The sequence below is a fragment of the Scyliorhinus canicula genome, chromosome 11 (genome assembly GCF_902713615.1).
Source record: "Scyliorhinus canicula chromosome 11, sScyCan1.1, whole genome shotgun sequence".
Classification (NCBI taxonomy): domain Eukaryota; kingdom Metazoa; phylum Chordata; class Chondrichthyes; order Carcharhiniformes; family Scyliorhinidae; genus Scyliorhinus; species Scyliorhinus canicula.
In genome coordinates, this window is record NC_052156.1 from 101,752,970 (window position 1) to 101,778,255 (window position 25,286).

The 25,286-nt window shown below is 53.2% G+C and overlaps 1 protein-coding gene across 1 annotated transcript in view; it reads left to right on the forward strand.

Annotated features, from left to right (window-relative positions):
* Positions 1-14,899: 14,899 nt before the first annotated feature.
* Positions 14,900-25,286, forward strand: part of lta4h (leukotriene A4 hydrolase) — a 77,396-nt gene continuing 67,009 nt past the window's right edge. Inside the window, exons 1-2 of the mRNA XM_038810903.1 lie at positions 14,900-15,109; positions 22,510-22,640. Of these exons, the coding sequence (XP_038666831.1) occupies positions 14,954-15,109; positions 22,510-22,640 (287 nt within the window). The 5' untranslated portion in view covers positions 14,900-14,953. The remainder of the gene's footprint in view (positions 15,110-22,509; positions 22,641-25,286) is intronic.

The window sequence follows — 25,286 nt, forward strand, 5'->3', positions numbered from 1 at the left end:
TCCATATCAATGGGTACAAAACGCCATGCCTCTTCGACTCCGGGAGCACAGAGAGCTTCATACAGCCAGACCTGGTAAGACGCTGTTCGCTCCCCGTTTTCCCCACGCAGCAAACTATCTCGCTCGCTTCAGGCTCAGGAAGTTTAAACTCAACGTTTTGCCCGACCTCTGCGCGCCACTCTTATTAGGCCTAGACTTCCAGTGTAACCTCAAGAGCCTCACCCTCAGCTTCGGAGGGCCCCTTCCCCCACTCACAATCTGCAGCCTCGATACGCTGCAAATCCCTCCCCCTCCTCTCTTTGCCAATCTCACTAAGGACTGTAAACCCTTAGCCACTTGTAGCAGGCGGTATAGCCTGCAGGATAGGGTATTTGTCAGAGCAGAGGTCCGAAGGCTACTCAGTGAGGGGGTTATAGAGGTCAGCAATAGTCCCTGGAGAGCTCAGGTGGTGGTCGTTAAGACTGGGGAAAAATTCCATATGGTGGTCGACTACAGTCAGACTATAAATAGATTTACGCTCCTCGACGCGTATCCCCTCCCCAGGATTGCAGACATGGTAAATCAGATCGCCCAGTATCGGCTCTTCTCCACGGTGGATCTGAAATCTGCATACCACCAGCTCCCAAACCGACCGGAGGACCGTCACTACACGGCATTCGAGGCCGATGGCCGCCTCTTCCATTTCCTTTGGGTCCCCTTCGGCGTCACTAATGGGGTCTTGGTGTTCCAACGAGCAATGGACCGAATGGTGGACCAGTACAGGCTGCGGGCCACGTTTCCGTACTTGGACAATGTCACTATCTGCAGCTATGACCAGCAGGACCACGACGCCAACCTCCACCGTTTTCTCCAGACGGCACAGAAACTCAACCTAACGTACAACAAGGAGAAATGCGTTTTCCGCACATCCAGACTAGCCATCCTCGGCTATGTTGCGGAAAATGGAGTCCTGGGCCCCGACCCGGACCATATGCGGCCCCTCTTAGAACTCCCTCTCCCCTCCTTGCCCCAGGGCCCTCAAACAGTGCTTGGGATTTTTTTCCTACTACGCCCAGTGGGTCCCTCAATATGCTGACAAAGCCCGCCCTCTCTTTAGGACCACACGATTTCCCCTGTCAGCCGAGGCACGCCAGGCCTTCGGACGGCAGTCACGGAGGACATCGCCAAAGCGGCCCATGCGGGCGGTGGATGAATCCACCCCATTCCAGGTAGAGAGCGATGCCTCAGAGGTAGCTCTTGCAGCCGCGTTAAACCAGGCAGGGAGACCCGTTGCATTTTTCTCCCGTACCCTCTCCGCTTCAGAACTCCGACACTCCTCAGTCGAGAAAGAAGCACAAGCCATTGTGAAGGCCTTCCGTCACAGGGGGCACTACCTCGCAGGTAGGAGGTTCACCCTCATCACCGACCAAAGATCGGCTGCCTTCATGTTCGACAACTCGCAAAGGGGCAAAATAAAAAACGAAAATTCTGAGGTGGAGGATCGAACTCTCCACCTACAATTACGATATCAGATATCGACCCAGGAAGCTCAACGAGCCTCCGGATGCCCTATCCCGCGGGACATGCGCCAGCGCACAGATCGACCGATTAAAGTCATCCACAATGACCTCTGCCACCCGGGGGTCACCCGGCTCGCCCACTACATCAGTGCCCGAAATCTGCCTTTCTCCAACGAGGAGGTAAAATCGGTCACCAGGGACCGCCCGATCTGTGCGGAGTGCAAACCGCACTTCTATAGACCAGACAGGACCCACCTGGTCAAGGCTTCTAGGCCCTTTGAACGCCTCGTGATTGATTTCAAAGGGCCACTCCCCTCAACTAACAAGAACATCTACTTCTTAAACGTCGTAGACGAGTTCTCCCGTTTTCCATTCGCTATCCCGTGCCCCGACATGACCTCCCACACAGTCATTAGGGCCCTGCATAGCATCTTCACCCTGTTTGGTTTCCCCAGCTACGTACACAGCGACCTGGGTTCGTCCTTCATGAGCGACGAGCTGCGTCAGTACTTGCTCGAAAAGGGCATTGCCTCAAGCAGGACTACCAGCTACAACCCCAGGGGGAATGGGCAGATGGAAAGGGAGAAAGCGACGGTCTGGAAGACCGTCCTACTGACCCTCCGGTCTAGAAAGCTCCAAGTCTCCCAGTGGCAGGAAGTCCTCCCAGACGCGCTCCACGCTATTAGGTCCCTCTTGTGTACGGCGCCCAACCAGACCCCTCACGAGAGGCTCCTCATTTTTTCCAGGGGCACTACCACGGGGGTCTCACTTCCGGCATGGCTGAGGACGCCGGGCCCCGTACTCCTGAGGAAACACGTCAGGGGGCACAAAACCGACCCCCTTGTTGAAAAGGTGCGCCTGCTCCACTCCAACCCCCAGTACGCATTCGTCGAGTTCCCTGACGGCCGTCAGGACACTGTATCCCTCCGGGATCTGGCACCCGCCGGATCCAGCACCCCCTCTGCCCCCACAGAAGGATCTCTCACCCTACACCCCATGCTGCCGCCCCCTTGCGCTCCCGAGCCCACGAGCTCGCTCCACCAGTCCCGCGCACCCGCGCCAGCCAGCCCCCAGCGCCCCAGTCCCCGGTCGAACCAGGAGAGTATGAAGCACGAATACAACCCTCCCTGGAGTCCGCCATCGTACCCCAGCACACTACACCCGTCCAGCCACCGCAAGAGGCTGCAACCCCGGTGCTCCGCAGGTCTCAGCGGACAATACGACCACCGGACAGACTGACGTTATAGACTAGACCACCACCCCCGCCGGACTTGATTTTTTTTGCAGGGGGTGAATGTGGTGAATGTAATATATGAATGTTTATATACTAATTCACACTGTTATTGTAAGCGCAGTAGCGCCATCCTACCACTAGGGGGAGTAGCGCTGGGAGCACTTAGGAACTTGTACTGGGCTCCACTCTTGGTTCCGCCCACGACTCCTCCCCCTAGTGCAGCTGTATAAGTATCCGTGTCCAGAGTCAGCTTGGGTCACTGCGAGTTCATCGACAGGTAACAGGCTGGCTCTGAAGTAAGTCGATTAAAGCCTAGATTCACATCGGAAACACGTGTCTGGTGAATTGATGGTTCCATCACCACTCTGTCGACGTTGGAACTTTGAGCTGAGGCTTTGAGTTCTGCCTATCCCTTTAACATCGCAGAATGAAATTATTGGCTTGCCGTTGCTTTCTGAGCAAAGGTCTCTACTGTAGAATTGACCTGGATCCTGTCCGTTGTAGCAGCACCAACGAGTGAGCATGCATCCCAAGAAGTAGCCCAGCTTGGGAGTTCTCCCACAGTCCCTCCTACCCCTCCCAGATGGAACCAGTGTTAATTTGTCGTTTTGCACTATGCCATTCTGGGACTTTAAGATGGCGATGCTGCACCTTTTGAACAGGATAGAGTTTGACACTCCTCCCTCACTGTGCCTCTGATTTATACCTGGAGCCTCATGATGTAAAAACGGCACCTGCTATTCTCCAGCCACCATGACTCATACTGGATCCCCCCGCCACCATCACCTGTGAGGCTCCTATGGTCTTCGTGGACAACTCCTGCCCCATCGAAGGCTGTGTGCATCTTTAGTACAGACGTGGCACTCGCACCACAATGTAAGCTTCACATCCTGCCCCCCATCACGCTTTCTTTCTGTACCAAGAACAAGGAACAAAGAAAAGTACAGCACAGGAATAGACCCTTCGGCCCTCCAAACCTGCGCCGACCATGCTGCCCGTCTAAACTAAAATCTTGTACACTTCCAGTGTCCTTATCCCTCTATTCCCATCCTATTCATGTATTTGTCAAGATGCCCCTTAAACATCACTATCATACCTGCTTCCACCACCTCCTCTGGCAGCGAGTTCCAGGCACCCACTACCCTCTGTGTAAAAAACTTGCCTCCTACATCTCCTCTAAACCTTGCCCCTCGCACCTTAAACCTATGCCCTCTTGTAATTGACCCCTCTGCCCTGGGAAAAAGTATCTGGCCATCCACTGTCTACGTCCCTCATAATTTTGTAGACCTCTATCAGGTCGCCCCTCAACCTCCTTCGCTCCAGTGAGAACAAACCAAGTTTATTCAACCTCTCCTCATAGCTAATGCCTTCCATACCAGGCAACATCCTGATAAATCTTTTCTGCATCCTCTCTAAAGCCTCCACATCCTTCTGGTACTGTGGCAACCAGAATTGAACACTATAGTCAAAGTGTGGCCTAACTAAGGTTCTATACAGCTGCAACATGACTTGCCAATTTTTATTCTCAATGCCCCGGCCAATGAAGGCAAGCATGCCGGATGTCTTCTTGACTACCTTCTCCACCTGTGTTGCCCCTTTCAGTGACCTGTGGACCTGTACACCAAAATCTCTCTGACTGTCAATACTCTTGAGAGTTCTACCATTCATTGTATTTTCCTGACCTGCATTAGACCTTCCAAAATGCATTACCTCACATTTGTCCGGATTAAACTCCATCTGCCATCTCTGCTCAAGTCTCCAAATTATCTAAATCCTGCTGTATCCTCTGACAGTCCTCATCGCTATCCACAATTCCACCACCCTTTGTGTCGTCTGCAAACTTACTAATCAGACCAGTTATAGTTTCCTCCAAATCATTTATATATACTATGAACAGCAAAGGTCCCAGCACTGAACACCACTAGTCACAGCCTTCCAATCAGAAAAGCACCCTTCCATTGCTGCCTTCTATGACCTAGCCAGTTCTGTATCCATCTTGCCAGCTCACCTCTGATCCTCTGTGACTTCACCTTCTGTACCAGTCTGCCATGAGGGACCTTGTCAAAGGCCTTACTGAAGTCCATCTTGACAACATCCACTGACCTACCTGCATCAATCACCTTTGCGACCTCCTCGAAAAACTCTATCAAGGTAGTGAGACACGACCTCCCCTTCACAAAACTGTGCTGCCTCTTGCTAATACGACCACTTGCTTCCAAATGGGAGTAGATCCTGTCTCGAAGAGTTCTCTCCAGCAATTTCCCTACCACTGACGTAAGGCTCACCGGCCTGTAGTTCCCTGGACTATTCTTGCTGCCCTTCTTAAACAGAGGAACAACTTTGTTTATTCTCCAGTTTTCGGGACATCACCTGAAGACAGTGAGGATCCAAAGATTTCTGTTAAGGCCTCAGCAATTTCCTCTCTTGCCTCCTTCAGTATTCTGGGGTAGATCCCATCAGGCCCTGGGGACTTATCCACCTTAATATTTTTCAAGACGCCCAACACCTCATCTTTTTGGATCTCAATGTGACCCAGGCTATCTACACAACCTTCTCCAGACTCAACATCCACCAATTCTTTCTCTTTGGTGTATACTGATGCAAAGCTGCAGGTGCCCCCAGTCACCATCACCATGCTCTCTGCAACCCAATACAAAGTCTGCCAAACCCAAGGACAGCGGTCTGTAAGACCGATTGCACATTATAATGTGCTTTTTCCCTGTCGAGCATACAGTCCTGTCCTTCCCTAAAGCTGAGGCACACCACATTACCAATGATTGCTCCTGCTGCATGGCTCTGCCTTCTGCACAGCCTCCGATCTCAAACATCTGACTGTGTGGTCCACATAGCCCCTAAACTGCCTGTTATGTGTGACTCCTTTCCTTTTTGCAGTTGGAATGTCTTCACTCTCTGACTCCTGTCTGCCAGCCCCTGCATTAAAACAGGAGTCTTGACATAGTTCCCATTTCTAAAGAGGATTCAGGACAGCAGTGACCCTCCAAAACAAATACAGCTGCGACCTCTGAGTGCTGGTGCAAACCATTGCTAAAGTGCCACACTAACAAACCTCTGCATGCATCCCCCTGAATAAAATATGTGGTATCCCTTTGACCCTCTTGTGCTTGAGCTTTTCATGCAGCCTTGTCAAGGTCTGCCCCTTCGGTCTTCCGTCAAGCCCCCTGGCCTTGCATAACTCTCCTTCCTCATTGCCCCAATTGTGTTTGCCCTCCCTTTGGCCCAGCCCTCGTTACACACTTCCCCCCATGGCGTTGTCAGCCCCACTCCCGGTCGAGCTTCAGTCTCTTCAGAGTGTAGGCTGCAAGAGTACCACAGCAGAGTGCTGTCCAGACATGCAATGGTTTGTGCACTCCCCAAGCTCGGGCGCAGTGCTGAGCCGAGTCAGTGAAAGGGGAGGGTCAATGAATCCAGCAACACAGTACTGTCTATGAAGACTAGCTCAGGATGGAGCTGGACAGTTCAAACTGGTCTGCCCCAGCAGAGTTCAGTCCATTAGGAGCAATGAAGCGCTATGGCAGATAAGCTGTCTATGTTACACTCACCTTGAAGTGTCTTGCGAACTGATGTCTGCCTTAGAAGGGGGGGAGGAGTTGGATTACTCGTCAGAGATGATATCACAGCTGTGATTAAGGAGCCATGATGTGGAGATGCCGGCGTTGGACTGGGGTGAGCACAGTAAGAAGTCTTACAACACCAGGTTAAAGTCCAACAGGTTTGTTTCAAACACGAGCTTTCGGAGCACGGCTCCTTCTTCAGGTGAATGAGCTCGTGTTTGAAACAAACCTGTTGGACTTTAACCTGGTGTTGTAAGACTTCTTACTGTGATTAAGGAGAGCACGATGGAGGATTCGAGCACTGAGGCAATATGGGTGGAGTTAAGAAATAGGAAGGGTGCAGTTACATTGTTGGGACTTTACTACAGGCATCCCAAAAGCGAGCATGAAGAAGTGGTACAAATAAGCAGACAGATTATAGAAAAATGTCGGAGCAATAGGTTGGTTGTGATGGGAGATTTTAATTTCCCCAACATTGAATGGGATTTGTGTAGTGTTGGAGGTGTAGATGGAGCAGAGTTTGTAAGGAGCATCCAGGAGAGTTTTTTTAGAGCAGTATGTAAATAGTCCAACTCGGGAGGGGGCCATACTGGACCTGGTGTTGGGGAATGATCCCGGCCAGGTGGTTGATGTTTCAGTCGGTGATTACTTTGGGAATAGCGATCACAATTCCGTAAGTTTTAGAATACTCATGGACAAGGACAAGAGTGGTCCGAAAGGAAGAGTGCTAAATTGGGGAAAGGCAGAGTATAACAAAATTCGGCAGGAGCTAGGGAATGTGGATTGGAAGCAGCTGTTTAAGGGTAAATCCACATTCGAAATGTGGGAGTCTTTTAAGAAAAGGTTGATTAGAGTGCAGGACAGACATGTTTCTGTGAAAATGAGAGATAGAAAAGGCAAGATTAGGGAACCATGGATGACGGGTGAAATTGTGAGACTAGCTAAGATGAAAAAGGAAGCATTCATAAGATTGAGGCAACTCAAAACTGATGAAGCTTTGGAGGAATATCAGGAAAGTAGGACGAATCTCAAACGCGCAATAAAGAGTGCTAAAAGGGGTCATGAAATATCTTTGGCTAACAGTGTTAAGGAAAATCCCAAAGCCTTTTATTCGTATGTAAGGAGCAAGAGGGTAACTAGAGAAAGGATTGGCCCACTCAAAGACAAAAGAGGGAATTTATGCGTGGAGTCAGAGGAAATGGGTGAGATTCTTAATGAGTACTTTGCATCGGTATTCACAAAGGAGAGGGACAAGACGGATGTTGAGGCTAGGGATGGATGTTTAAATACTCTAGGTCAAGCTGTCATACGGAAGGGGGAAATTTTGGATATTCTAAAAGACATTAAGGTGGACAAGTCCCCAGGACCGGATGGGATCTATCCCAGGTTACTGAGGGAAGCGAGGGTCGAAATAGCTGAGGCCTTAACAGATATCTTTACAGCATCCTTGAGCATGGGTGAGGTCCCGGAGGATTGAAGAATTGCTAATGTTGTCCCTTTGTTTAAGAAGGGTAGCAGGGAAAATCCAGGGAATTATAGACCTGTGAGCTTGACGTCAGTGGTAGGCAAACTGGAGAAGATACTGAGGGATAGGACCTATTCACATATGGAAGAAAATAGACTTATCAGTGTTAGGCAGCATGGTTTTGTGCAGGGAAGGTCATGTCTTACAAACCTAATACAATTCTTTGAGGAAGTGACAAAGTTAATTGATGAGGGAAGGGCTGTAGATGTCATATACATGGACTTTAGTAAGGCGTTTGATAAGGTTTCCCATGGCAGGTTGATGGCAAAAGTGAAGTCGTATGGGGTTCAGGGTGTACTAGCTAGATGGATAAAGAACTGGCTGGGTAACAGGAGACAGAGTAGTGGTGGAAGGGAGTGTCTCAAAATATGTTGGGCATTTGGTAAAGTCACTGGACTAGTATTCAAGAATAATACATTGGGGACATGGGTTCAAACCCCATCACGGCAGCGGATGAAATTTAACGTAAACGGGCAGCATGGTAGCATTGTGGATAGCACAATTGCTTCACAGCTCCAGGGTCCCAGGTTCAATTCCGGCTTGGGTCACTGTCTGTGCGGAGTCTGCACATCCTCCCCGTGTGTGCGTGGGTTTCCTCCGGGTGCTCCGGTTTCCTCCCACAGTCCAAAGATGTGCGGGTTATGTGGATTGGCCATGATAAATTGCCCTTAGTGTCCAAAATTGCCCTTAGTGTTGGGTGGGGTTACTGAGTTATGGGGATAGGGTGGAGGTGTTGACCTTGGGTAGGGGGTAGGGTGCTCTTTCCAAGAGCCGGTGCAGACTCGATGGGCCGAATGGCCTCCTTCTGCACTGTAATTTCTATGTCTATGTAAAATGGAGAAGGGTGACTAGTGGTGTTCCACAGGGATCCGTGCTCGGACCACTGTTGTTTGTGATCTACATAAATGACCTGTAGGCAGGTATAGGTGGTCTGATTAGCAAGTTTGCAGACGATACAAAGATTGGTGGAGTTGCAGATAGCGAGGAGGACTGACAGAGAATACAACAAAATATAGATAGATTGGAGAGTTGGGCAGAGAAATGGCAGATGGAGTTTAATCCAGGCAAAAGCGAGGTGGTGCATTTTAGAAGATCAAATTCAAGAGCGGACTATACGTTCAATGGAAGAGTCCTGGGGAAAATTGATGTACAGAGAAATCTGGGAGTCCAGGTCCATTGTACCCTGAAGGTGGCAACGCAGGTTGATAGAGTGGTCAAGAAGGCATACAGCATGCTTGCCTTCATCGGACGGGGTATTGAGTACAAGAGTTAGCAGGTCACGTTACAGTTGTATAGGACTTTGGTTAGGCCACATTTGGAATACTGCGTGCAGTTCTGGTCGCCACATCACCAGAAGGATGTGGATGCTTTCGAGAGGGTGCAGAGGAGGTTCACCAGGATGTTGCCTGGTATGGAGGGGGCTAGCTATGAAGAAAGGTTGAGTAGATTAGGATTGTTTTCATTGGAAAGACGGAGGTTGAGGGGGGACCTGATTGAGGTCTACAAAATTATGAGAGGTATGGACAGGGTGGATAGCAAAAAGCTTTTTCCAAGAGTGGGGGTGTCAGTTACAAGGGGGTCACGATTTCAAAGTGAGAGGGGGAAAGTTTAAGGGAGATGTGCATGGAAAGTTTTTTAACGCAGAGGGTGGTGGGTGTCTGGAACGCTTTACCAGCGGAGGTGGTAGAGGCGGGCACGATAGCGTCATTTAAGAGGCATCTAGACGGGTATATGAACGGGCGGGAACAGAGGGAAGTAAACCTTGGAAAATAGGAGAAAGGTTTAGATAAAGGATCTGGATCGGCACAGGCTGGGAGGGCCGAAGGGCCTGTTCCTGTGCTGTAATTTTCTTTGTTCTTTGTAAATCCTTCTGCAGCCCCCCAGCTTCCTCAATACTACCTGTCCCTCTACATATCTTTGTATCATCTGCAAACTTAGCAACAGTGCCTTCAGTTCCTTCTTCCAGATCATTAATGTATATTGTGCAAAGTTGTAGTCCCAGCACAGACCCCTGAGGCACACCACTAGTCACCGGCTGCCATCCTGAAAAGGAGCCCTTTATCCCCACTCTCTGCCTTCTGCCAGTCAGTCAATCCTCTATCCATGCCAGGATCTTACCCTTAACACCATGGGCTGCTAACTTATTTAACAGTCTCCTCAGCGGCACCGTGTCAAAGGCCTTCTGGAGATCTAAATAAATCACGTCTACTGGTTCTCCTGTGTCTAACTTGTTTGTTACCTCCTCAAGGAACAGATTTGTCAGACATGACCTCCCTTTGATGAAGCCGTGCTGACTCAGTCCTATTTTATCATGTACTTCCAAGTACTCTGCAATCTCATCTTTAATAATGGATTCTAAAATCTTCCCAATGACTGAAGTCAGGCTTACTGGCCTATAATTTCCCGTCTTCCGTCTCCCTCCCTTCTTAAACAGCAGTGTTACATTAGCCGCTTTCCAGACCTCTGGAACCCTTCTGGCCTCCAGTGATTCCTGAAAGATCATCACCAATGCCTCCACAATCCCCTGAGCTATCTCTTTTAGAACCTGGGGTGTCATCCATCCGGTCCAGGTGACTTATCCACCTTCAGACCTTTCATTTTCCCCAGAACCTTCTCCTTAGGGATGGCCACTGCACTCACCTCTGCCCCCGATTCTCCTGGAGCTTTGGCATCCCACTGGTGTCTTCCACGTGAAGTCTATTGCAACGTAACTATTCAGTTCCTCTGCCATTTCTTTGTTGCCTACTATTACTTCTCTAGCCACATTTTCCAGTGGTCTAATGTCTATTTTTACCTCTCTCTTACCTTTTATATATTTGAAAAAACTCTGTCTATCTTATTTTATATTACTAGCTAGCTTGCATTCATATTTCATCTTCTCCCCTTAGAGCTTTTTTGGTTGTCCTCTGCTCACTTTTAAAGATTTCCCAATCCTCTGCCTTCCCACTAATGCTCACATTTTGTATGCTTTTTCTTTTGCTTTTATGCTGTCCATGACTTCCCCCGTCAACCATGGATGCCTTGTTCTCCCCTTAGCATATTTCCTCCTCCTTTTGTCCCTCCCGAATAACCCCCCAAAACCTCTGCCATTGCTGTTCCACTGTCTTCCTGCAGAGCTCCTTTTCCAATCAATATTGGTCAGCTCCTCCCTCATGCCTTTGCAGTTACCCTTATTTAATTATTTAATTCCCTCTCAAACTGCTCCCTAAGGGTCCCTTCACCTTAAGATCCCTAATTAAGTCTGCCTCATTACACATCACCAAATCCAGAGTTGCCTGTTCCCTGGTAGATTCTGTCACAAGCTGCTCCAAAAAAACATCTCTTAGATATTCCACAAATCACTTTTCTTGAGGTCCACTACCAACCTGGTTTTCCCAGTCCACCTGTACATTGATGTCCCCATGATTATCTTCCCATTTTCTTTTCACCTCCCTTATCGGGACTCCCTCCCATTCCATCATATCCTTATAGATCCAGAAACATTCCCCTCTCCTACTCCTGTTCTCGACACCACCTTATCCTGTAGCCCCTGGGTAGGCAGGTGCGGGAAGGTCAAAACCTGACTCCGCACAAAGCCCTCACTTGCAGATACCAGAACCGATTCCCACCTGGCAGCTCGAACTCCTCCTCCAACTCCTCCAAGCTCAGGAAGCCCTCATCAATAAAAAGGTCTAAAACTTTCTCGATCCCCACCCACTGCCACCTCTGGAACCCCCCCATCAAAGACCCCGGAGTGAACTGATGGCTACCACATATCGGCGCCCACACAGATGCACCTTCCAGTCCCATGTGCAGCTGCTACTGTCCCCACACCCTCAGGGCTGCCACTACTGCCGGGCCTGTGGAGTACCGAGCCGGCGAGAACGGCAGAGGTGCCGTTAACAGTGCCCCCAAACTCGTGTCTTTACATGAGGCCGCTTCCACCCACTGCCAAACCGATCCCTCTCCCAGTACCCACTTCCTGACCATCGCTATATTCGCCATCCAATAATAATTTATAAAATGCGGAAGAGCCAGCCCATCCCCCCCACGCCCCCGCTTCTGCAACACCTTCCCCACATACGTGCCGGCGTCAGCTCCCTCACTCCCCTCTGGCAGGCCACAATCCTAATATTCTGACTGCATGACCGGTTCTCCAGGTCTTCGACTTTCTCCTGGAGTCCGCCTCCGCTGGTCCCGCATCAGACCCATCTCCGCTGCCATCAAGGCGAACTGCTCCCCGTGTTCCCCCACCACCACCTCCACCTTCTGGATCACCTGACCCTGGGCCTCCAGCCTCGTCTCCACGCAGTCGATCACCGCCTTAATTGAATCCACTGCCCGGGCCAGGTCCTACAGATTCTCCTTGCATTGCTGGGTGAACTTCCCATTCTGGCAGCTCACCAGCTGCTCTGTTGACCACTGAGCTAGGAGGGCTGCTCCCTGACCCTCCGCCATCCCCACGTGTGTTGGAGACACTGCACCGGCTTTTGCATTCTGTTCTATTTTTTGACTGCTTCTGGCCCTCAGCTCCATGCACCAGTGTGTCACTCTCTTCTACTAGCTCTCCTGCATCTTTTTACCTCCTCAGATCCACCCGTTAATCGGGGAAAAGGTCCAAAAAAACCGCCATGAGCAGGAGCCACCAAATGTGCGACCACTCACTCCATGGTCGCCACTGGAAGTCATCATTAGACTTATAATTCCAGATTTTCACCATTTGCAGTGGTGGGATTTGTTCCCTGGTCTGCAGAACATTACTCTGGGTCTCTGCTTAATTAGTCCAGTGACAATACCACTATGCCATCACCACTGCCTATCCTGGCCATAGGCAAACTTGCTTCTGATCTGTCCCCCCTAGTCAAATCTTTAAAAAAAATAAATTTTGAGTACTCAATTATTTTCTTTCCAATTGAGGGGCAATTTAGCATGGCCACTCCACCAATCCTGCACATCTTTGGGTTGTGGGGGTGAGACTCACGCAAACTCTGGGAGAATGTGCAAACTCCACACGGACAGTGACCTGGAGCTGGGATCGAACCCGGGCCCTCAGTGCCTTGAGGCAGCAGCGCCAACCACTGTGCCACCGTGCCATCCCTCCCAATCAAATCTTTAACTGAACTGCAGTGTGACCAGATGCTTGGTTTCTGCTCACATCTCAATCTAAAAATAAATTAAACTGTTTCTCTGCAAAATGCCTGGTACTCGAGCTCCTCCCATTAATTACATCATATTGGGGCTGGTTTAGCTCACTAGGGGCTGGTTTAGCTCACTCGGCTAAATCGTTGGCTTTTAAAGCAGACCAAGCAGGCCAGCAGCATGGTTCGATTCCCGTACCAGCCTCCCCGGACAGGCGCCGGAATGTGGCGACTAGGGGCTTTTCACAGTAACTTCGTTGAAGTCTACTCGTGACAATAAGCGATTTTCATTTCATTTTCATATTACCAAGCTAAAACACAATGTATCTAATTAACTACTCCACAGGAAATCGTCTTAATCCAAACAAAAATCCTTTAACCCGAGTTTTTATGATGTTTTAATTGCACATCTGGTTCCCAGAAACAGTCTTTTAAATCAGGATTTTTAATAACACTACTGCAGCAGTCATACTTTTAATCCTTCCTGCAATATTTTACACTCACTTGAGAGGCCACTGTTTCATCTGAAAGACAGTGGGCGGGACTCTCCGCCGGCGGTATGCTCCATTTTGCCGGCACCCGGGGATTTCCTGATGGCGTTGGCCCACCCCACAATGGGAAACTGCATTGACCGGCCTGAGTAACGGAGAATCCCGCCGGCGGGTCGAGGCAGAAATGTGGCGCGGCGGGGTGGGGAATCCAGCCCAGCATCTCTAATAGTTCAGCCCACCCTCAGTACTGCTCCGAGTGTGAGCCTTGACTATGTGCTAAAATGCTGTAGGAAACTGAACTAGGATGTGGGGAATGCCGAAGTCCAAGTACTTGGAGCAGCGCAGTCATGCAGTGGTTAGCACTGCTGCCTCACGGTGCCGGGGTGCCAGGTTTGATCCCGTCTCTGGGTCACTGTCCGTGTGGAGTTTACACATTCTCCCCGTGTTTGCGTGGGTTTCGTCCGCACAACCCAAAAATGTGCAGGGTAGGTGGATTGGCTGCACTAAATTGCCCCTTAATTGGAAAAAATGAATTGGGTACTCTAAATTTATTTAAAATAAATGAATCCAGTATTTACAGGTCAAATCTGGGTGGTTATAGACCCATTAGGAACAAATCGCAAGTGATCCTCCAAGGCTTATTTGGCCCAGTCTCAAAATGGTCTCCCAGTTCTACTGCACAATTGTTTGTGCTGCTTTGGACAAAATGTGTGCACAAGAACCTGCTCTACAAAATCAAAGCCTTGACTAAAATACTGTTTCACTCCATTAGTCAGCCCAAAATAACCCCCATTGGTCAGTCCCTGTCAATGGCTGGTCAGCCCAGAAGCACCCATATTGGTCAGCCCCTGTCAATGTTGGTCAGCCCAGAAAATCCCCATGGACAGCACAGTAGCACAGTGGTTAGCAAAGTTGCTTCACAGCTCCAGGGTCCCAGGTTCAATTCCCGGCCTGGGTCACTGTTTGTGCGGAGTCTGCACATTCTCCCTGTGTCTGCGTGGGTTTCCTCCGGGTGCTCCGGTTTCCTCCCACAGTCCAAATATGTGCAGGTTAGGTGTATTGGCCATGATAAATTGCCCTTACTGTCTAAAAGTGGTTAGGTGGGGTTACGGGGATAGGGTGGAGGTGTGAGCTTCAGTACTGTGCTCTTTCCAAGGGCTGGTGCAGACCCGATGGGCCAAATAGCCTCCTTCCACACTGTAAATTCTATGATCTCCATTGGTCAAGCCCAGGGTCACCTCTTCCCCAATTGGTCAGTCCAAGTAGCACCTCACTGGCCAGGCCCAGAGCCATACTAGTGATCAGAAACAGCTGGCCCCTGCCATTGGTCAGTCCCAGTGACCCGCCCGCCCCAAGCCCTGGGCTCTCTAACCGTCACGTCCGCGTGCTCCGCTTTGAGTGGGCGGGAGACCCGCGGCGTCTGCTGGGAAGTGTTGGTGCTGACCAATCAGGAGGGGGTTTTGTCGTGGCGCCTGCGCAGTGCCAGCTGCCGGTCCGGGCTCAGTTAGTGGGAGGATGGCCGAGCAGTCAGACAGCAGCTCGTTCACTGCAACGGAGCACTTCACCACTCGCCATCTCGCACTCACTCTGCGGGTGGAATTCCAGAGCCGGCGGATCGCTGCTTCAGCCGCACTGACTGTTGAAGCTCTGCGGGACGAGCTGTCCGAACTGGTAAGCACACGGCCACTGCCTCGGTTCCTGCGAGCAGTGGACCCAGAGCCGGTCACTATGCAACCCCTCCGGGCGAAGCACCTTAGAAACCGACTGCCAGGCTCATCCACAAACCGTTAGAGGTGTGCGCCCCATGAGGTGGTGGGGAGTGATGTGCGGTCCTAATGGACGGGGGCGGGAGGGCGACGTGCACCCTGTGGGTTTGGGGGGGAGGTGATGATGTGCACCCCATGGGTTTGGGAGGGGGGGGGAGGTGATGATGTGCACCCCATGGGTTTGGGGGGGGGGGGGGGGACGTGCACCCTGTGGGTTTGGGGGGGGGGGGGGGAGGTGATGATGTGCACCCTGTGGGTTTGGGGGGGGGGGAGGTGATGATGTGCACCCTGTGGGTTTGGGGGGGGGGGAGGTGATGATGTGCACCCTGTGGGTTTGGGGGGGCGGGGGAGAGAGGTGATGATGTGCACCCCATGGGTTTGGGGGGGGGGGGGTGACGTGCACCCTGTGGGTTTGGGGGGGGAGGAGGAGGTAATGTGCACCTGTGGGTTTGGGGGGGGGGGAGGAGGAGGTGATGTGCACCCTGTGGGTTTGGGGGGGGAAGGTGACGTGCACCCTGTGGGTTGGGGGGGGGGGAAAGGGAGAGGTGATGTGCACCCTGTGGGTTTGGGGGGGACGGGAAGGTGATGTGCACCCTGTGGGTTGGAGGGAGGGAGGAGATGTGCACCCCGTTGGTTGGGGGGGGAGAGAAGGTGATGTGCACCCTGTGGGTTTGTGGGGGGAGGTGACGTGCACCCTGTGGGTTGGGTGGGGTGATGTGCACCCTCTGGGTTTGGGGGGGGGGGGGGGGGGGGTGACGACGTGCACCCTGTGGGTTTGTGGGGGGGGGGGGAGGTGACGTGCACCCTGTGGGTTTTGGGGGGGGGGTGACGTGCACCCTGTAGGTTTGGGGGGGAGGTGATGATGTGCATCCCATGGGTTTAGGGGGGGGGGGGGGAGGTGATGTGCACCCTGTGGGTTTGGGGGGGGGGGAGGGAGGTGATGTGCGGTTTTGGGGGGGGGGGAGGTGATGTGCACCCTGTGGGGGGGGTGAAGGTGACGTGCACCCTGTGGGGGGGGGGGGGGTGAAGGTGACGTGCACCCTGTGGGGGGGCGAGGGGAAGGTGACGTGCACCCTGTGGGGGGGGGGGAAGCACCCTGTGGGTTGGGGGGGGGAGAAGGTGACGTGCACCCTGTGGGTTTGTGGGGGGGGAGGTGACGTGCACCCTGTGGGTTTGTGGGGGGGGGGGGAGGGGAGGTGACGTGCACCCTGTGGGTTTTGGTGGGGGGGGAGGTGACGTGCACCCTGTGGGTTTGGGGGGGGGGGGGGTGGTGGTGACGTGCACCCTGTGGGTTTGGGGGGAGGTGACGGTGTGCACCCCCTAGGTTTGGGGGAGGGGGGGAGGTGACGTGCACCCTGTGGGTTTGGGGGGGGGGGGGGGAAGGTGATGATGTGCATCCCATGGGTTTAGGGGGGGTGGGGGGGAGGTGACGTGCACCCTGTGGGTTTGGGGGGGGGCGGGGGAGGGAGGTGATGTGCGGTTTGGGGGGGGGGAGGTGATGTGCACCCTGTTTGGGGGGGGGGGGGGGAAGGTGACGTGCACCCTGTGGGGGGGGGGGAACGGTGACGTGCACCCTGTGGGGGGGGGGGAGAGCACCCTGTGGGTTGGGGGGGGAGAAGGTGACGTGCACCCTGTGGGTTTGTGGGGGGGGGGGGGAGGTGACGTGCACCCTGTGGGTTTTGTGGGGGGGGGGGGAGGTGACGTGCACCCTGTGGGTTTGGGGGGGGGGGGGGAGGTGACGTGCACCCTGTGGGTTTGGGGGGGGGGGGGGGGTGGTGGTGACGTGCACCCTGTAGGTTTGGGGGGGGGGGGGGGAGAGGTGACGTGCACCCTGTGGGTTTGGGGGGAGGTGACGACGTGCACCCCATAGGTTTGGGGGAGGGGGGAGGTGACGTGCACCCTGTGGGTTTGGGGGGGGGAGGTGATGTGCGGTTTGGGGGGGGGGGGAGGAGGTGATGGGCACCCTGTGGGGGGGGGGGGGGGGGGGCAAGGTGACGTGCACCCTGTGGGGGGGGGGGGGAGGTGACGTGCACCCTGTGGGTTTTGGGGGGGGGGAGGTGACATGCACCCTGTGGGTTTTGGGGGGGGGGGGGAGGTGACGTGCACCCTGTGGGTTTGGGGGGGGGGGGGGGGAGGTGATGATGTGCATCCCATGGGTTTAGGGGGGGGGGGGAGGTGACGTGCACCCTGTGGGTTTGGGGGGGGGGGGAGGGAGGTGATGTGCGGTTGGGGGGGGGGGGGGGAGGTGATGTGCACCCTGTGGGGGGGGGGGGGTGAAGGTGATGTGCACCCTGTGGGGGGGGCGGGGGGAAGGTGACGTGCACCCTGTGGGGGGGGGGGGGAGAAGCACCCTGTGGGTTGGGGGGGGGGAGAAGGTGACGTGCACCCTGTGGGTTTGTGGGGGGGGAGGTGACGTGCACCCTGTGGGTTTGTGTGGGGGGGGGGGGAGGTGACGTGCACCCTGTGGGTTTTGGTGGGGGGGAGGTGACGTGCACCCTGTGGGTTTGGGGGGGGGGGTAGTGGTGACGTGCACCCTGTGGGTTTGGGGGGAGGTGACGGTGTGCACCCCATAGGTTTGGGGGAGGGGGGGAGGTGACGTGCACCCTGTGGGTTTGGGGGGGGGGGGGGGGGGGAAGGTGATGATGTGCATCCCATGGGTTTAGGGGGGGGGGGGGGGGGGGGGGGAGTGACGTGCACCCTGTGGATTTGGGGGGGGGAGGGAGGTGATGTGCGGTTTGGGGGGGGGGGGGGGGAGGTGATGTGCACCCTGTGGGGGGGGGGAAGGTGACGTGCACCCTGTGGGGGGGGGGGGGAGGAGAAGGTGACGTGCACCCTGTGGGGGGGGGGGGGAAGGTGACGTGCACCCTGTGGGGGGGGGGGGAGCACCCTGTGGGTTGGGGTGGGAGAAGGTGACGTGCACCCTGTGGGTTTTGTGGGGGGGGGGGGAGGTGACGTGCACCCTGTGGGTTTTGGTGGGGGGGAGGTGACGTGCACCCTGTGGGTTTGGGGGGGGGGGGGGGTGGTGGTGACGTGCACCCTGTAGGTTTGGCGGGAGGTGACGACGTGCACCCCATAGGTTTGGGGGAGGGGGGAGGTGACGTGCACCCTGTGGGTTTGGGGGGGGGGGGGGGGAGGTGATGTGCGGTTGGGGGGGGGGGGGGAGGTGATGGGCACCCTGTGGGGGGGGGGCAAGGTGACGTGCACCCTGTGGGGGGGGGGGGGGAGTTGACGTGCACCCTGTGGGTTTTGGGGGGGGGGGGGGAAGGTGATGTGCACTTTGGGGGGGGGGGGGGGGGGGGGTGGTGCCGTGCACCCTGTCGGTTTGGGGGGGGTGGTGGTGGTGGTGACGTGCACCCTGTAGGTTTGGCGGGAGGTGACGACGTGCACCCCATAGGTTTGGGGGAGGGGGGAGGTGACGTGCACCCTGTGGGTTTGGGGGGGGGGGGGAGGTGATGTGCGGTTGAGGGGGGGGGGGGGGAGGTGATGGGCACCCTGTGGGGGGGGGGCAAGGTGACGTGCACCCTGTTGGGGGGGGGGGGGGGAGTTGACGTGCACCCTGTGGGTTTTGGGGGGGGGGGGAAGGTGATGTGCACTTTGGGGGGGGGGGGGGGGTGGTGGTGCCGTGCACCCTGTCGGTTTGGGGGGGGTGGTGGTGGTGGTGACGTGCACCCTGTAGGTTTGGGGGTTGGGGGGGGGGGGGAGGTGACGTGCACCCTGTGGGTTTGGGGGAGGTGACGACGTGCACCCCATAGGTTTGGGGGAAGGGGGGAGGTGACGTGCACCCTGTGGGTTTGGGGGGGGGGGGGAGAAGGTGATGTGCACCCTGTGGAGGGGGGGGGCAAGGTGACGTGCACCCTGTGGGGGGGGGGGGGGGGAAGGTGACGTGCACCCTGTGGGTTGGGGGGGGTGGGCGGTGATGTGCACCCTGTGGGTTGGGGGGGGGGGAAGGAAGGTGATGTGCACCCTGTGGGTTGGGGGGGGAGGTGACATGCACCCTGTGGGTTTGGGGGTGGGTGACGTGCGACGCATGGAGATGGAGGGGGGTTGGGTGATGAGTGACCCATGGAGATGGGGGGGGGAGGGTTTTATGATGTGTGCCCATTGGCCGGTGGGGGGGGGGGGCAGGTGGGGGTGTGTGTGCCCTATGGAGATGACGGGGGGATGTGTCCTATGGCGATAAGTTGGTGTGTGCACCCTTTGGAGATGGGTGGGGTTTGTGCGCTTTGGAGATGGGAGGGTGGGTGTGCCTTATTGAGATGAGAGAGGGAGTGTGCCTTATGGAGATGGGAGGGGGTGTGTGCCTTATGGAGATGGGAGGGGTGTACGCCTTATGGAGATGGGAGGGGGTGTGCGTCTTATGGAGATGGGAGGGGGTGTGTGTCTTATCGAGATGGGAGGGGGTGTGTTCCTTATCGAGATGTGGGGGGGGGGTGCCTTATCGAGATGGGAGGGGGTGTGTGCCTTCTTGAGATGGAAGGGGGTGTGTGCCTTCTTGAGATGGGAGGGGGCGTGCGTCTTCTGGAGATGGGAGGGGGCGTACGTCTTCTGGAGATGGGAGGGGATGTGCGTCTTCTGGAGGGGGCGCGCGCCCGATGGGGACGGGAGGGGGCGTGCGCCCGATGGGGACGGGAGGGGGCGTGCGCCCGATGGGGACGGGAGGGGGCGTGCGCCCGATGGGGACGGGAGGGGGCGTGCGCCCGATGGGGACGGGAGGGGGCGTGCGCCCGATGGGGACGGGAGGGGGCGTGCGCCGGATGGGGACGGGAGGGGGCGTGCGCCCGATGGGGACGGGAGGGGGCGTGCGCCCGATGGGGACGGGAGGGGGCGTGCGCCCGATGGGGACGGGAGGGGGAGTGCGCCCGATGGGGACGGGAGGGGGCGTGCGCCCGATGGGGACGGGAGGGGGCGTGCGCCCGATGGGGACGGGAGGGGGCGTGCGTCTTCTGGAGATGGGAGGGGGCGTACGTCTTCTGGAGATGGGAGGGGATGTGCGTCTTCTGGAGGGGGCGCGCGCCCGATGGGGACGGGAGGGGGCGTGCGCCCGATGGGGGCGTGCGCCCGATGGGGACGGGAGGGGGCGTGCGCCCGATGGGGACGGGAGGGGGCGTGCGCCCGATGGGGACGGGAGGGGGCGTGCGCCGTATCGAGACGGGAGAGGGGCGGCGCCGTATCGAGACGGGAGAGGGGCGGCGCCTTATCGAGATGGGAGGGGTTGTGTTCCCTGTGGAGGGGGGTGCATGCCACTTGGAGATGGTGGAGGGGGGCGTGTGCCCCTTGGAGATGGTGGAGCCGGATGTGTGCCCTGTGGAGCCTGATGCGTGCCACGTGGAGACGGCGGAGGGGTGTGTGCGCGCCCCGTGGAGACGACGGAGGGATGTGTGCGCGCCCCGTGGAGACGGCGGAGGGGTGTGTGCGTGCCCCGTGGAGACGGGGGGGGGGGGGGGGTTGCATGACCTGTGCAGGGGGTGTGCCCTATAGAGGTGGGGGAGTGGTCTGTGAGAAAAATGGAGATGGGGCTATATCCCTGCCAGAGAGAGGTGGCAGGGCAGACTTTTACTCGGGTGGGAGACCCTATTGGACCTGAGGAGCAATGGGAGACCTCAATACGAAGTCTGAATTCCATGAAACCTCGTAGCATCAGATCAACATGAATATGGAAACCTGCTGATCAGCAGCTCTTCTGCTTCTGAATCAGTATACCACCTTACAGAAGTACTGAAAGTAGAGAGGGCATACCACAGTGTTCTTCTAACTTTTTTTGCTGGTGACCCATTTTTTCCAGCCAGCCGACATTTGCGACCCACGCCGGCCGACATTTGCAACTCGCCATTTTCTCTTACCTTGTTTGCTGCTGACAAAAATGGAGGAAGTGGTTTTGGGTCTGTTTGGACCTCGTACACGCTCCTCCCATAGAGCCTGTTGGATGAAGGTGAAGCATTCCGGTATCGGAAAGTATGGAGTCTCTTATCTGTCCAAAGTTCTGAATTTTCTCCCTGTAACATTTTATCAATTAAACCCCCCTCCCACCGAACTTGTAAAGAAGAATAAAATGAATAAAATAAATGAAAAAAAAAATTAATTGAATAAAAACCACTACAGAACTGTGCCCGATTTGCACATGCGCGTCGATCATCGTATGCGCAATGCGGCCGAATTTTATTTTGACATGTTTGCGGGCGCTTGCAGACGGCGTTATGAAAAGCCAGCTGCACGCGGGGATTTGCGCGATCGGGAGCGCCGCGGACAAAGGCTCTCCTGAAACCCGCCCGCGGGTCGCATCCCCGACTTTGAAGAACACTGGCATACAGTGTCCATCGCCAAGGAAGCTTTGACAAAGAGTCATTGGACTCGAAACATTAGCTCTTTTCTCTCCCTACAGATGCTGCCAGACCTGAGATTTTCCAGCATTTTCTCTTTTGGGTTCATAAATTGCAGTAGCTGAGTTTCACGTGTTCAGTTTTCATTTTATGCTACAGATTAGTAAATTAGCTATTTGTAATGCTTTGACAATATGATCAGACTTTGACTGGATACATTTTGGTGACTATTATCTTGATTTGCCGCTGTGATTGAGATGCAGCATAACAGTTGTTCCCAATGTTGCAGCTACTGACTGGAAAAATCCAAGGAGCACACTCAGCAAAATTGATCTGACTGAGACCGTTTTGCTGAACCACTTCCTGGAGAGAACCTTGGTACATGGACTTTGTGACATGATGTGATAATTAGCTCTCTGAATTTTGCTGATGTGGAAGTTATTGTAATCTACAGTTTAAAAAAACTACAATGTATTATTTTACTCCCTGTGATAAGCTATCGTTATTGAAAGATTACCATACATTTGCTTGATTTTGAAAAATGAGAAAGTTATGCTACTATTATTGCCGCCTTTCCCAACTTTCTTTTCCCTTCTGAAGGCAGCAAGCTGGAGCTGCAGTAGCCTTTTATGGGTATTGACTGCTCACTGGGTTCATTTCTTTCACCGGTGTGTTGGTTGGAGAATTATAGATTTATGTTATCTGTGTAACAAAAGTGTAAACTAGTTCTGTCTGAATTTGTTTTGCTTAATTCATTTAGTTTGTCACCCCAGTAAACAAAGGAAATCTTGGTAGTTGAACACTTTTATATTCAGTTTTTGGGGGTTCAGCTGCTTCGTTGCAGGCAAGTGAAATCAAGCTTTCCAGTTTTTAAAGGATGCTTAAAGTGGCTTTGTTTGATTTAGCTTTGGAAATGATTTAAGCAAAACTGAGTCGTACTTAACTGTGATTATTTTGTGTAGTTTCAATATTTGCCCTTTATTTACAGACTTTGGATACAAGAGACCTTAAAATACTCAAGATTACTGCCAATGGACAGGAGGTCAAATTTGCACTTGGAAATAAGCACTGCTTTAAAGGAGCGGCCTTAACAATTTCCCTTCCATTTAAATTGCTACGGTATGATGTTAAAACCTAGAAAGTGTTCTCTACTTTGTTTAATCTTATATTTTTAAAATTGGTCTCAAATCTTGTTATTTAGCACTAGCCGATTTCTATGGAGTTACAGGTGCTCTAAGGAGTCACAGGTGGGAGTTAAGACCCAGTAGTTTGTGGGTGACGTGATGTTAAATGGTGTAGGTTAGTTGGACCAGGATAAATGGATTTAGCTCCCATTTTAAAGGTTTTATAATATCCTTGTGTTTCTATCCATCCATGTAAGTTCCTGCACCTACATTCAACATGGAAACTGCCAATATAAGAGTTGCACTTTAATTACACCCTCCTGTTAATGTTGTTGTGCCTTCATGGGGCAGAGTTTCTGGTAACTTGACAAGTACTGGTTTAGTACACGGCTAAATCGCTGGCTTTGAAAGCAGACCAAGGCAGGCCAGCAGCACGGTTCAATTCCCATACCAGCCTTCCCGAACAGGTGCCGGATAGTGGCGACTAGGGGCTTTTCACAGTAACTTCATTTGAAGCCTAGTTGTGACAATAAGCGATTTTCTTTTTCATTTTTTCATTTTCAAGTATTACATCAGTTTCCAGTATCAATCTGGTTACAGGAATGAGAACATTTATAATGACACTCACTTTTGAATTTGTTTGTTACAATTCCATTTATAATGCATTCACACTCAGTTCTGCAATTTGTACAACAACAAAAGGCATGTTTACAGAGATCCAGAGATATTTTTAAAGGCATTTGTTTTCGGATTTCTTTCATATTCGATTCTGAAGAGTCCATTTTAACCCTTCCTTCCCTGCCACAGGCTGCGAAGATATGAAAAGACCAGCTGGCCCCTGAAGCCTACCCACACTTAAGATTGTTGGGTGCCTAATGACAAGTCACTTCCCACCACCTTGGACCATAAGATATAGGAGCAGAATGAGTCTGCTCTGTCATTTGATCATGGCTGATTTGTTCCTCATCCCCATTCTCCTGCCTTCTTCCCATAACCCCTAATCCCCCTATTAATCAAGAAATTCCCTTATTAATCAAGAAAACCAGATTTGTGCTTGAGGTGCTGTTACCTACAGGGCTCCAGACCAAGAGCTGGAAGGTGGAGTTAGACAGAATAGTTATTTCTTATAACAGAAGAACTTGAAGCAGGAGTAGGCAGGTTAGCCTCAACTCTGCTCCACCGTTCAATATGATCATGGCTGATCTCATCATGGCTTCAACTCCACCATCCTGTCTGTTCTCCGTAACACTTCAATCCATTGCTAATTAAAAATCTGTCTAACTCTTCAAATTTACTCACTGTCCCAGCATCCACTGCACTCTGGGGTAGCGAATTCCACAGATTCGCATCCCTTTGGGAGAAGTAGTTTCTCCTCATTGCTGTTTTAAATTTGCTGCCCCTTATCCTGAGACCACCTTATCCTGAGACCACCTTATCCTGAGTACCCCACAAGAGGAAGCATCCGCTCCATGTCTACTTTATCTATACCATTTATCATAATATACGTCAATTTGATCTCCCCTCATTCTTCTAAATGCTAGAGTATAGGCCTAAATTGCTTACTCTTTCATCATAAGGCAAACCGCATAACCTCTGGAATCAATCTAGTCAACCTCCTCTGAACTGCCTCCAATGCCACTACATCTTTCCTCAAATAAGGGAACCAAAACTGCACGATACTTCAGGTGTGGTCTCACCTATGTCTTGTACAGTTGCAATAGCACTTCCTTACCTTTATACTCACAGTAACTTCATTGCAGTGTTAATGTAAGCCTACTTGTGACACTAATAAAGATTATACTCTATTCCTTTAACTGTACACGTCAACATTCCATTTGTTTCCTTTACCTGCTGTATCTGCATGCTAGTTTTCTGCGGCTCATGCACGAGGACATCCAGATCCCTCTGCGCCTGAGCACCCAGAAGCCTCTCTCCATTTAAATAAGTTGCTGTTCCGTTTTTCCACCCAGAATTGATGACCTCACACTTATCCAAGTTAAACTCCATCTGCCACATTTTGTTTTTTTAAAAATTATTTTTTAAATTTTCCCCGAGAAACTTGACGAACGGCAGCCACCTCCAGGTGAACCTGACCGTTGACCCTCTTAAGTCAAACTTTATTTTCTCGAGACTGAGAAACCCAGCCATGTCAATAACCCAGGTCTCTACACTGGGGGGGGGGGGCTTCTCCTCCCTCCACATTACCAAGATCAGTCTCCGGGCTACCAGGGAGGCAAAGGCCAAGATGTTGGCCTCTTTCGCCCCCCTCCCGGCTCTTCCGACACTCCAAAGATCGCACCTCCAGACTCGGCACCACCCGTGTTTTTAGCACCGTGGACATTGCCGTAGCAAATCCCTGCCAAAACCCTCTTACGTTTCGGGCATGCCCAAAACATGTGGACATGATTTGCTGGGCTTTCCGCGCACACCTATCTTCTACCCCGAAAAACCTGCTCATCCGAGCCACACTCATGTGTGCCCGGTGAACTACTTTAAATTGTATCAGGCTGAGCCTGGCACTTGATGAGGAGATGTTAACCCTGCTGAGGGCTTCCGTCCATAGACCTGCCTCTATCTCTCCTAGCTCTTCCTCTCACTTGCCCTTAAGCTCCTCCACCGGAGTTTCCTCTGCCTCCGCAAG